This window comes from Osmerus eperlanus, chromosome 26, assembly GCF_963692335.1.
Source record: "Osmerus eperlanus chromosome 26, fOsmEpe2.1, whole genome shotgun sequence".
Lineage (NCBI taxonomy): Eukaryota > Metazoa > Chordata > Actinopteri > Osmeriformes > Osmeridae > Osmerus > Osmerus eperlanus.
Genome location: NC_085043.1, coordinates 9,588,313 through 9,601,442, shown reverse-complemented (window position 1 = coordinate 9,601,442; position 13,130 = coordinate 9,588,313). Strand labels below are relative to the sequence as shown.

Genomic DNA, 13,130 nt, shown 5'->3' with positions numbered 1-13,130 from the left:
GCACCGTTTCAACGCCCCTCTTTCTTCTCCCCTTCCAGAAACCCTTACTGGAAACACAGTGACTCATGTAACCTTCCCAAATCTTTCTTTTTTCTTCTCACGTTCATTTTTCTCCTCTTTTCTGGCGAGTGTTTTTCTGGTATGTGAGGAGGGATGGGGAAACTGTGAGTGGGTTCTGACTGCCGGTACTGGGCCTGTTCTGCACATGTATCTGCTATGTGTGTGTGTGCGTGCACACACACACATACACACACAGAGCATCTCAGTCTCTGTGTCTGATTACACAAGTCTGGTTGTTACCAAACCAGTGAAAGACTCTCTAAAACAACAAATGGAGACCATCAAACAGTGCATTAGTAATAGCTCGCTACAACCAGAGTATTGATCTAAAACACACCTACTATTAATTAAGGGAGTGGTTAGGCTGGAATAACATGATCAAGACGAAAAAAGTAGTTCCACGGAAAACAAACAACATCCAATTTCCTTCCTCGCTGAAATCAATCTCTTGATTAGCGTTAACAACCAGACAAAACACAGAGTCTTTGTGGCCTTTTACAGATGATAAAAAGCCTCTCTGCTGGACGTCAAAGCAGAGAGGATCTGTGTGTCTCACCAGGGCCGAGCAGAAGTCCCTGCTCAGCCACCCTGCAGCCCTGTGCTATATTTACGAGGGGACTGGGTGTCTGTGATGTATTGCAGTTGGCATATCAGACAGACAGGAAAAGTCTAATCATACACACTTTGCTCTAATAATCTCAAACTTTTGAGCTTTTTCATACAGCTTTTAACAAACGAGCGTCGACTGTGCTGTCACTCAGGTACAGGCCAGACGGGTCAGTCAATAGCTCACGTCTCGTTAAATCAGCGGATTGGACTGTAAGGTTTGCTCTCTATTTTTCCATTCGCTGGCTCCCAGAGCTTTTGGAAGGTGATTGGTCAGATTTACTGAGTGTACCCAATGTGGTTTATTGGCTCTTTGACCCTGGGTAGAAAAGGCTTGCTTTATTGTACAGTAATTGCAGGATCCAGCTCGCCACTAAATACAAGAGTGATTCATAAAAATACTTTTTTTTTTCTCCGTCTTTTTGGTTTGTAACTGTTTCCATATGATCTGGAGGCAAACGGGAAATGTTGAAATGCACGACATAAATATCCTCAGAACAGAAAATAAGCATAAGGTCAAACAGATATAGGGGCATACTGTACACTCACGCACACACACACACACACACACACACAGACAGACTCTGTCGACAGCTGTAGCTAAGCTGATTTCATGCTAGCATGTCAGGCACAGGACAAAAGACACAGGCAGACACAAAGACAACCCACACATCGTTCTACCTACTGTATATGTCAAATCAATAGCGTCATCTTAATTTCCTGTAATGTTTTACAAGCAAACAGTAATTCTGTACAGGATACGTGCTTAAGCGGGAGGCCATTTTCCAGAGAATCCTGCCACTGGGAGTGTGGAGGGGAGATTACCTCTAACACATTAACTCAACAATTATCATCCGTGACCGACGCCATGATCAACTCAATATGCTGTCTCTGACCCACTGGAGAGGACCACAGATTTACTGCGCTCGTCTGGGTTCAATTAAACAGTCTAGGACTCTTTCGCCCTCTCTCTCTCTCTCTCTCCCCCCCCCTCTCCTCTCCTCTCCTCTCCCTCTCCCTCTCCCTCTCCCTCTCCCTCTCCCTCTCCCTCTCCCTCTCCCTCTCCTCTCTCTCTCTCTCTCTCTCTCTCTCTCTCTCTCTCTCTCTCTCTCTCTCTCTCCTCCCTCTCTCTCTCCTCTCTCTCTCTCTCCTCTCTCTCTCTCTCTCTCTCTCCTCCCTCTCCTCTCTCTCTCGTACCCACACACCACAGCTTAGTGAGCAGGAGCCCACATCACCAGCTGGAGGCGCTGACGCCACTCACACGGGGCAGGAAAATGTGTGTGTGTGAGAGAGAGACAGACAGAGAGCGTGTCCGCAAGACCGACTCCAGTCCGCTCGGGCCGGAAGTGTGTGTGTGGATCAGCAGAAAGGTGATCTCCTCTGTATCGATCTTGTGCCCCTCAGCCCAGCCTGAGTGCTGCTGCCACGGAAACCTGACCTGCACGTCAGCGGCACGGTTACCAAGGACGACCCGGCCTCGTATCGACCAATCAGTGAAGGCCTACTCCGCCAGGTGGAGGTCAATAAGGGGGCATGCTGTCTGCCTGGCTCAGACACTCCACTCAAAAAATAACCATGAACACATAGAATGATTATGCTAATCGTCGATTCAAGGTGATGTATTTATTATGGGATGCACTGGATCTCACGACCATGGGAGGGGGGGGGGATAATAATCGCTTGTTTGATCCAAATCGGGGTTTCGCAATCGGTCCCCAACACACAGGCACGGCGAGGGCCATTGTCTGCCGAGGCGCCGGTGACAGAGGATGAGGGTAAGAGCCATCGTGGAGCGTCTGTTTCCTGTCTCCTGTCTCCTGTCTCCTTGACAGGTTTTCCCTGCAACCTCGCGAGCGGGTGCAGAACGTTCCTCGCTCGGCCAGCCGTGGCGGGGTAACCACAGCCGGCGGCTGGAGGGTCTACGCCGTGCTCCAGTTGCAGAGAACGGTGACCTATTTTCCCCCGCAACAAACCCCAGGGAAGGAGAGAGATAACTAGCTGCAGAGACGGAGAAGAAAAAACGAGGCGATGCTTCATATGCATTCGGCTCAGTGGATGGAAGGATCTGGAAGGTTTCTGAGTGTGTGGGTGTGTTGGCTGTGGTTCACGGTATAAGACTGCTATTCTTCAGTGGTAATCCAACTTTGACAAGCCTCTCACAGAATGTGGCTTGGGTGGACCGTACGTTTAAAATAAGGGCAAAATAACAGATTAGCAATTGTAATTTGTCCTGAGGTTTTAATGGCCGAAATTATACGCAATCCGGCCTTTTATATCAATTGAAGTGTGTCTGTGGTTGGTTTTGAATTCACTTTTATAGGCAGGCATATGCTTTCAATTTTGCAAATGGACTAATAAAGGCTATTTGAGAAAGGGTATTTAGATTTTCTGATATTTCCTGAGAACCTCAAGATTTTCAGACCGGCAATGTTTGACAGTTACAAATTCTAGTTTGCAAGTTCGTGTTCCTTTCAGCCAGCGGAGAGAAAAGATTTAGTCTTTAGACTGACAAAAATGTGGACAAACGCACTCACACACACACATTAAATTCCCTCACAATGTGGATACATTTACTCAAACCTGTACATTAGGACAACCAAGATTCTTGGCCATACTTAATAACATGTTAAAAGAAAAGGCACCGTGCGGTAACTGTGCCCTTACTGTAGCAGGGCCTCACTATGGCTCATCCACCTGTAACTCTTCAGAGAATCCGTTTTTTCTGTTAATCTCCATTTGGAATATAGAAATACATGCAAATATGCCCCAACTGCCGACACGTTGGCAGCTTTGTAGTGTTGGGTAACACACCACACCACACACAACACCACACACTACACACTACACCCTACACACCACACACCAACCCCACCTAAACATCTTTCTCGTCCACTCTGCCTTGCTACAGAACATGGAAGTTTGTGTTCTATCTCTGCCTCCTCAGTTTTCCATACAGTGTCTAGCCAGCTCCCCTCCCCCCCCTCCCCTCCCCTCCCCCCCGCCCCCCCCTCCATCAGGGCTGCATCTGCATAGCGTGAACCACTCACAGCCTCCTGCCATCGACTTCAAAGGCAGACGGCCTAGTCTCCAGAGCCGGCGCATCGGATCTGCTCCCGCACTCCAACTCCCAGCATGCTCGGCGTTAGAAGGAGTTAGGAGCGGGAATCTCAGCCGGGGGGAAATCTCTGTCTGTTTCATTTCACCTGGATTGTTTACCTCATCTATACTTTTCCCGTACAAAGACAATCTCCAAATTCAAACTTGCCCTCTCCAACCCTCCACCACCCAGGCACACATTTCCTCCAAAATTAAGTTACCCCCTGCCCCCCTGCCCCCCACCCCCCAGTCCTACCCCACTGAGAGGGTATGATAATTGAAGCATGCACCTCTAGAGTTATATCAGAACCATAGTAGCTTGGCGGCATTCCCAGAAGCCATTACCCTGGTGGAGAAGCAGGGAGCAGAGCAGAGTCTGCCTGGTGGCTTCACAGCTCACAAGTGCTGCACACACACACACACACACACACACAGATACCCACCCACACATCATACTTATGGATGATTGCGATGCTGATATGGTTGCTATGAATTTTAGAAAGTATATGGGTGCATGTGTGTGGGCTATTTCAGAGATGTTATCAACGTGAAAGGAGAAAAGAGGGGGGAGGGGAGAGGGGGGAGGGAGGGAGAGGAGAGGGGGCAGAGGGGAGGGAGAGGGGGGAGAGGGGGGGAGGGAGGAGGGGGTGAGAATATGGAACGGTGTAGGCCGCACAGACCGGACATTTCATACTTCTCATACGGCACCACTGAACTGAGGCGGTGTTGCTATACAATCATCTCAAACACACCTAGGTGTTCATTATGAGGGACCGCAGACAGGGCTGGACACCTAGCTGAGGCAGCGTTACAGGAAGACAGACTGGAGGACAAGCCCTTACCCGCTCAAACTCTCTCAGGCTGCGCATCTGCGGAAGAGACTGCGTCTCCAGGTCCTCACTGGGGAAATCTGGAGCACACGGGAAAATGAAATAGTTTCAGTTAAATTCGGATAAATAACGGGTTTTCTTTTAAGTTAGATTTTTTTTTACGTTTTGGAGTTATTACCCCAAAACCTTATTTGGTGAAAATACCAACACACTTTATGGCTCTCTGCCGAACATCTCAAGGACCTCATAAATTGCAGGGGGAGTTCAGATCACTTTGGTCTCATTATAACCTTTTTAGAGTTAGATTAATGACCTGCCCCCCCCCCCCCCCCCCCCACAGAACCGACATGGTATGGTCTGATCCAACTGAAAGAAGACCATAGCATGAGCCCGAGCCAAACCTCTCTTCCAAAGAACAACGCCAGCAGCATTTTGAAAAGTATTCACACAGGAATACAACAATGTGTGTTTTAGTTCTTCAGAAGAGGTGTCTAGCACTTGGAAAAGTGAACAGGACCGTGTGTGTGTGTCTGTGTGTGTGTCTGTGTGTGTGTCTGTGTGTGTGTTTGTGTAAGCGTGTGTGTAAGCATGTGTTTGTGTGCGCGTGCGTGCGTGCAAAGTCCCAAGGGGCACAATCACTGAACCCTTGGCGAAGCTTAAACTTCTGACAGTTCCTTAAATCACAGCGTGAGCTTATTAAAAATGATTTAAAAATCTGTTCTTCAATGTGTGGAGAAGATGTGTCTTGGGTTTGGGCCTGGAGTCGTACTGCTGCGTGGTACAGGGCAGGTTACAGGCCAAATTACACAACACTGATACGAATGACGCCAGCACTAAGTCAAATATACACAGGGAATGGAGGGATTGGGCCACTTTGAAACATTTCTTTGACCAGGGCAATTCATAGGGGCATTACTTGTAAAGTTCCCACTAACAACGAACTGGTCTGAACGTAGCCTTGTAAGGACTGGCTTCAGGTCATAAAAAGCAGTAAGATATTTATTTAACAAGAGGTAGGAGAAAAACACCATTATAAAAACAGAGAGAGTGGGAACAGGCAAAGAACCTGAGTGTTTCGTGTGAGAAACTGGTCTCCACACCATGTGAAACACCTTGATTCCAGAGAAAGACACTAAACAGTGACTCAGTACAGCTCTGCAGAACAGAGGAACACAAGACTGACAGGAACATTTAAAAAAATGATTTTTTAAGAAACATTCAAGAGGTATCAAACAAAGAAAAACAACTTAGAGAGTCACTCACCCGTCATGTGTCCTAGACTTTTCGGTCGGTCCTGCCTCCGACCATCCCCATTGTTTCTGAAACGGGACACAAGCTTTCAGACCAAACACATCACCTCAAACACCTCCCGGGCGTACTACAGCGCTCTAAACACAAGCTCAACAAACTTAGCATCTGTACCGACGGCAAACTGGGTCAGACCTTTCGAGAGGAACCGGTGAGGAGGGCGACGGGAAGAGAGCTTCACACCGAGGTGAAGAGAGCGAGGGGGAGATGTGGCGGTCAGCTGTTGGAAACAGACTCAGCGCAAACTGTAATCCCACGGCTGTCACTCACCCTCACGCCTCTGGGACGGGCGCCGAGATAAACAAGATAACAGCCTGCGATTGGCTTGAAGTTTGAAACAATAAGAACGAATGAGGAGGGGTCCCAGTTTGGTGAAACGGGGGTTGTGTTCGAGCAGCTTTGAAAAGCACCCTTCCTGTCTCCTTTCCTCAAAGAATCACTAATCACACACGGTTGAATGGGTCTAGATTTGTTTTGTGTGGTCCCACGGGGAGTGTTCGGGCGTGAAGGAGAGGAGGGGAAGGATGCATTTCAAACACGGTGGAGCTGTGAAACACTTACAACAGCCATGTCATATAAGGCTGAGACCAAAAGCATGGTCGAAACAGCGTGCAAGGTTCAAAATACTTTTCAGGCTCTCGAATAACCAACGGGAGCCATTTGGGTTAAGAGCAGGTCACTCTAGGTTGTAAACCCTCATTGGGGTAAGTAAAGATCGCACAAACACAATAGCTCCCCTACCGGGAGCCTTGCACCCAGCCCCCATCCTCTCTGAACAAAGGAGAGATGAAAGCGGCGGTGTGAATGGGGAGCTACTGACTTGTCTACAGCAGCAAGCCCCGGCCAGTCATCCCCTGAGGGCTGTACCACCTTCTAATGGCCTGCTTGGGTCAGATGGACCATGACACTGATGAGCCAATGATTACACAGCAATAAGGGGCTGCGGGAGTGAGTGTGTGTGTGTGTGTGTGGGGGGGGGGGGGGGAGAGACCAGTTGGCCCTGAGGTAGCATTTGTGTGTGTGTGGCTGTCTAGGCCCACCAGTACAGCAGTAGAACGTGCGATTCTCCTAGCTCGTCGCGGCACCTGTCGTGAAGAAGACCACCACAGAACGACATGGAACAACAGCAGGAGGGGAACAACAGCCTGGGTTCCTTGGGAGGGTTCTAAAAACCTCGCCTAGCCTGGAAGATTCTCGGGAACATTCCCAGAGGACATAGCAAAGACACTAGTCAGCGAGGAAGCTAATGACTCAATTGAGAGTGTGATCCAGAAGCACCAACATGCGCTACCGCTGACTAAATATACCAGGAGACACGTTACATAACCATGGATTCACACAGACACAAACGATGCCAGAGTTTAGCTTCTGGTTGGGGTTTGTTGAACAAAGCACACGCCAAATGCCTTCTCACAACTAGCACTTCGAGTTGTTATCGAGTTGAACCACATTCATCCGCATATTCAGTACATTCTGTTCTAACACCTTACCTGCCCCTGTAGAGGAACCCACTCATTTTCCTCTGGTTTTATAACTAAAACACAGCGACTCGGGTCAGCGCTGGATAGTCCACAGATTTCTCAAACGCCAGAGTTTCCCAATTCCATCAGACAGTATGTCCTCAATCCTCTGGCTGAGCCAACTCTTCTCCCTCCGAGAGACAGTCCTCTCTACCTCCCAGAACGTAGACCACGATTCAGGGAAACGGGCCGCATGACTCCCCGAGGAGACATCTGAGGCTCCGACCGGTCATTTGACGTGGCAGGGAGGGAGACAGGTCCAAGCAGAACAACAGGGCCTCTCCAGACTGGTGCAAAACTGCACAGGAGCAAAGGTACACAGAGACACAGAGAGGGAGTGTGTGTGTGTGTGTCTGGTTGAGCCTGAAAGAGAGATCTGTTTCAGCATGCTCCCAAAACAGACGCCTGAGTGTGTGTGTGTGTGTGTGTGTGTGTGTGTGTGTGTGTGTACAGTACATGCTTGTGTATCTTCCTCCTGGTATGTTAATGTTTTTACTCATCAGGGCGGGGCAGAAGGAAAGACACTGTGTGTGTGTGTGTGTGTGTCTGTGTGTGTGTGTCTGTGTGTCTGTCTGTGTGTGTGTGTGTGTGTGTGTGTGTGTGTGTGTGTGTGTGTGTGTCTGTGTGTGTGTCTGTGTGTGTGTGTCTGTGTGTGTGTATGTGTCTGTGTGTGTGTATGTGTCTGTGTGTGTCTGTGTGTGTGTCTGTGTGTGTGTGTGTCTGTGTGTGTGTGTCTGTGTGTCTGTGTGTGTGTGTCTGTGTGTGTGTGTGTGTGTGTGCATGTGTCCTTGTGAGTGAGACAGGTTCAGACAGGCTTGTTAGCACGTACAACAGAAGATTATTTCCAACTGAAAAACCTAAGCCCTGCATTGCTTCCAGTCATGCATGGGTCTCCAATCTCCACCTCGCGAATCCTCCATTACGATTTAGCAAGTACCTGTTTTGTACTTGACAGACATCAATACGGGACAGTAACTTTATTGACTACAGTCAGTGCTTCCTCTGATAATGCTAGTGAACACAGATCAAAAAGCTTGGATTCAAGTCAAAGGAGCAGGTGAAAATACCAATCCGGGAAAATTCCTCTGGCACTTTGAAAACATGAAGGTGTGGTTCGGGGAGTAGAGAGAGGAAGTATTTGGTGGACTGTAAGGTGTCACGTTGTTTTTAAATACCACACAGTTTCCAATCCCTGTATCCCAGGCAACTAGAAGAACAAGACGTTGTGTGCCCATTCTTAGAGACAAGAGAAGTTAGTCAGCTAAACCGTGGAAATATGTTGTCCTCTCTCTCTCTCTCTCTCTCTCTCTCTCTCTCTCTCTCTCTCTCTCTCTCTCTCTCTCTCTCTCTCTCTCTCTCTCTCTCTCTCTCACACACACGCACACTGTCTCTCTCTTTCTCTCGTTGTATTTCAAACACACACACACACACACACGCTCCCTCTCTCTTGCTCACATACCTGTCTAACATTCCACACTTCTCCCCATTCTAACCCGGAGGAGTGGGGCAGAGGGAACTATGGCTGCAGGCGAGCGCTCAGATGCAGCCCTGTAGCAGTGTGCTTGGCCTGTCCACACAGATGAGGAGGATAACAGGAATGCACATTTGCGCTCAGCGTTTTGGTGCTACTCTAACCGCGTTATGCAAAACAACACTTCACTCTTTATATGATTTACTGGGATTGAGGAAGAGCTTGTGTTTCACATTTCCATGAGAATTACCCATTTGTCTCTCTCTCTGTCTCTCTCTCTGTTTGTCTCTCTCTCTTTCTCTCTATTTCCTCTCTCTGTCTCTCTTTCTCTTCCCTCTCTCTCTGTCTCGCTCTCTTTATTTCCTCTCTCTGTCTTTCCTCTCTCTCTCTCCCTCTCCATGACACATCAACATTTACTTTTCCCAAAGCAACTTATTGTTGTGTTTCTCACAGCTCCTCATCAAAAACGGTTTAGGGCGACCACGTGAGATGTGGCACGTAGTCTGGAGAGGACAGCGTTCTTCTCTGCGTCTCTTCTGACCAGGAGGTGACTGTGAAATATCACAGCCAGGGCTCCCGGAGTCTAATTATTCCAAGCGGTACTGTATGGATATCAATGGCCTCAGGCAGCTCTGCAGGGGCAAAGGCCTTGCATTTACATTTAGTCATTTAGCAGACGCTCTTATCTAGCGCAACTTACAGTAAGTACAGGGACATTCCCCCGAGGCAAGTAGGGTGAAGTGCCTTGCCCAAGGACACATCGTAATTTTGCACGGCCGGGAATCGAACCGGCAACCTTCTTATTAATAGCCCGATTCTCTAACCGCTCAGCCACCTGACCCCTTGAATTAAACGTGCCTGCGTGACACAGGTGTAATGTTACCCTCCATGTCTGCTTCTCTGGAGTGTGTAGTGAGAAACGAGAGACAAGCTGGGTAAGAAAGTGTAGGGGGGAGGGAGTCAGGGAGAAGGGTGGTGGTGAGTGTGGGGGGAGGGGTGGAGGTGAGGGTGGGGGGAGGGGTGGAGGTGAGGGTGGGGGGAGGGGTGGAGGTGAGGGTGGGGGGAGGGGTGGGGGACATGGTAAGGTGTCTCTGTGACACTAGCGAAACGGACACCCTGTAATTACCTTGACCAATCTGCACACACGCCTTCTCTCTCTCTCTCTCTCTCTCTCTCTCTCTCTCTCTCTCTCTCTCTCTCTCTCTCTCTCTCTCGCCGTCTCTCTCTCTCCCTCTCTCTCTCCCCCCTCTCTCTCTCTCTCTCTCCCTGGTTGTGTTTAAACAGCTGCCCCAAGACAGCTGCCGTGACAGCCTGACAGACTGGGAGCCCTGAGTCACCCAAAAAAAAGGGTTCTCTAATTATACGTGCTGGACAGGCCTGATCTCTGTGTAGAAACACATGCAGGTAGGCCTCACTGTCACACACACACGTAAACACATACACACATTCACCTGATAGAGCAAGTCTCCAGCTCTATTGGGTGTCCATCTCTCTCTCTCTCCCTCTCTCTCTCTCTCTCTCTCTCTCTCTCAGGATGATTAGTAACAGGTCTTGTCTGAGAGCACATGCACCTTGTCTGTGTTAAGTGGAGAGATGGACGGTCTAATGAGCACTGTCACCTCTTTACAAGCTGTTCATGAGAACCTGAAACACATCCAGCGTGCGTAGCGCCGTGAACCTGTCACGCCGAACCGCGACGACGGTAGGAACAATGGAAAAAAAAACGACCAAACACCGTGGGAAAGTCTGACGTTATCTGAGGCTTTGCATCTGCACGCTGTTCGAATCTCAACACACGTTCTTAATTGGTTCGGTGTACGCTACTGATAAGATTTAAAGACCAGAGGGTTGGCGGGTATTCTGTGACTATCCAGAAGAGTTAGCCTCACTGTGAGTGGAAAAAAACAATATGACATTTTGACAAATGTCATATGTGCCTATGCGAGCATTTCACATATGGGGATGTGAGTTTTCAGTAGTATGAATGTGTGTTCATATGTGTTTGTGAAAGGACAGTCTGAATTATTTCCTAAACAGCCCCCTCATATGAGAGGGATAAGATAGGTCGGACTAGGGGGGCGGCCCAGGCCAAAGTACAGGGCAGAGTGTTTGGCTGTTGGCTAGCAAACAAAACACTGTCCCAAATGCCAAACCAGTGTTGATAAGGGTAGAATAGGAGACACACATTTAACATACGTATACACAGTGGAAAAACCCAACCGCAACCCAGCCGGCTATGAGTGATTGGTGTGATTGGTCCAGTTGTTTAGTATCACATTGTCATTGACAATCACAAACCTCAGGACACGCTTCTGTTGAATCTAAATATTTGCAAAAGGAAGCACTCATCTCACAGCTTTATAACCTGCAGGCGCATCATGTTATGGTAATTGCCGTTTGGTTTATTTTGTTTCTTTATATTGTTTATATTACTTCGATTTTATGCGCGCATTTGAGGTTCTAATCAAAAATATTTTGGGTTAATGTGGACAACCGAATCTAATGCATTTCTCAAACAAGAAAATCATTTAGCTATAACCATACAAAGTTATCAACACAGTGTTTTCATAGCCTTGCGCTGTGCATCGTCATACCTCTCAATTCCTGTCAGACTCGAGTGCGCCCATTCCATCTGTCAACACGGTGGAATATCTTCGCCAAACCAAAAACCGTTACTGTCCAACCGTTAAAACCGGTGGTCGAAATGATCTAACGACATCCCGGAAACCTCGTGGAATCCCGAAATAACTCTCAAACGCGGTTGATGCTGGCCATCGTTCGACGGTTGCCTAGTCTTCAGCAGTAAGCCCCCACTGTCCAACACATTCGAGGCTGATTTCGCACGAGTCAGATGCGCTCCCTCTCAGCTGTGCAAGTGCACGAGATCAAAGGAACCTCAGGCCCCGGGAATCACATTCGCTAGTCTGTGAGACTCAGCGCGCATCCATGTGACGGCATTAGGGTGTTCTACAATCGGCAAAACAAACCCCCTTATTGTTTTTCTATTACATTACAAGTCATTCAATGGTCATTTGTTGCAAAATATGAGACCTGCAATGAAATCTATTAAAATGTCAGTAGGCATAGACGGACTGTGTTCGAAGCGGATGTGGGCAGTAGGATAGATGGATAGATGTTTACTTTGCAAGCATTGATTGACAGTAAACACACCATGATTGCGCTGCTCAGTAATTAGGCCAGTCAGTCAGTCGCGTGCTTACATCTGGGACCTCATCTGCATTTTAAAACACGTGATGTTATGACGAGGAACGGCCCGCATTGCTTACAAGTAGCTATGACTTTACATATAAGTCTGTTAACAGCACAGGTCATTGCAAGTGCTTATGGCCTCGTTCACAAGGCTATAAATTACAAGAACGGTTTTGACTGCAGTGTACAATTCCCTAAAATAGCTTATATTTCTAGCTTCTCAGCATATCAAAAATGATATATGAATTAATTATAGCTAGAACAGGGGGAGAGACACGGAAACGGATTTAATTGTCAAAAAGTACCGAGCTGAGAGATATGCTGCTCACTCTCTCTCTCTCTCTCTCTCTCTCTCTCTCTCTCTCTCTCTCTCTCTCTCTCTCTCTCTCTCTCTGTCTGTCTGTCTGTCTGTCTGTCTGTCTGTCTGTCTCTCTGTCTCTCTCTCTCTCTCTCTCTCTCTCTCTCTCTCTCTCTCTCTCTCTCTCTCTCTCTCTCTCTCTCTCTCTCTCTCTCTCTCTCTCTCTCTCTCTCTCTCTCACACACACACACACACACACACACACACACACAAAGTATGTCTCTACTTAATCACCACCTGACTAAGCTCGGCTTAATTATGGTTAAGTTTCCAGTTAATTTAGCAAATGAGTGTGGATACCAAGCCTCAAACACATTAGTTGTGACACAACACAAACAAGCAAACTGATGGCAGCTGCTAGATGGTTGCAAGGCACACAAGCATACACACACACACACACACACACACACCAAGAAGGCCTTTCACGGGAGTGTGTCACCTGGTGGCCATTCACGAACTGCATGCTCTCAAAATATCTGATCCCAAAATTCGACCTAGAAACTAAATGATATATCTCAAGCCAAAATAATTATAAAAAAGTTTCGTTCATAATTACTCCAGCAGTTTCTGCATCGAGTGAATTACTGTTGGATACATATGTGCGCAATATGTTGCTTGTAAGGAAATGGGTAAGAAGGGCGGAACAACGAATGCTCATTAGAGTCGGAGTA

General features: G+C 47.9%; 1 protein-coding gene across 2 annotated transcripts in view; it reads right to left on the bottom strand.

Moving 5' to 3' along the window:
- Positions 1 to 11,714, bottom strand: part of pde4dip (phosphodiesterase 4D interacting protein) — a 50,710-nt gene extending 38,996 nt beyond the window's left edge. Inside the window, exons 1-3 of one of the 2 annotated variants that reach the window (XM_062452894.1) lie at positions 11,486 to 11,714; positions 5,856 to 5,911; positions 4,605 to 4,672 (exon numbers count right to left, since the gene is read on the bottom strand). In XM_062452894.1, coding sequence (XP_062308878.1) covers positions 4,605 to 4,672; positions 5,856 to 5,911; positions 11,486 to 11,523 — 162 coding nt within the window. In that variant the 5' untranslated portion in view covers positions 11,524 to 11,714. Of the gene's footprint in view, positions 1 to 4,604; positions 4,673 to 5,855; positions 5,912 to 7,390; positions 7,779 to 11,485 lie in introns of those variants that run through there. The other variant, XM_062452895.1, reaches the window with a different exon arrangement.
- Positions 11,715 to 13,130: the final 1,416 nt, after the last annotated feature.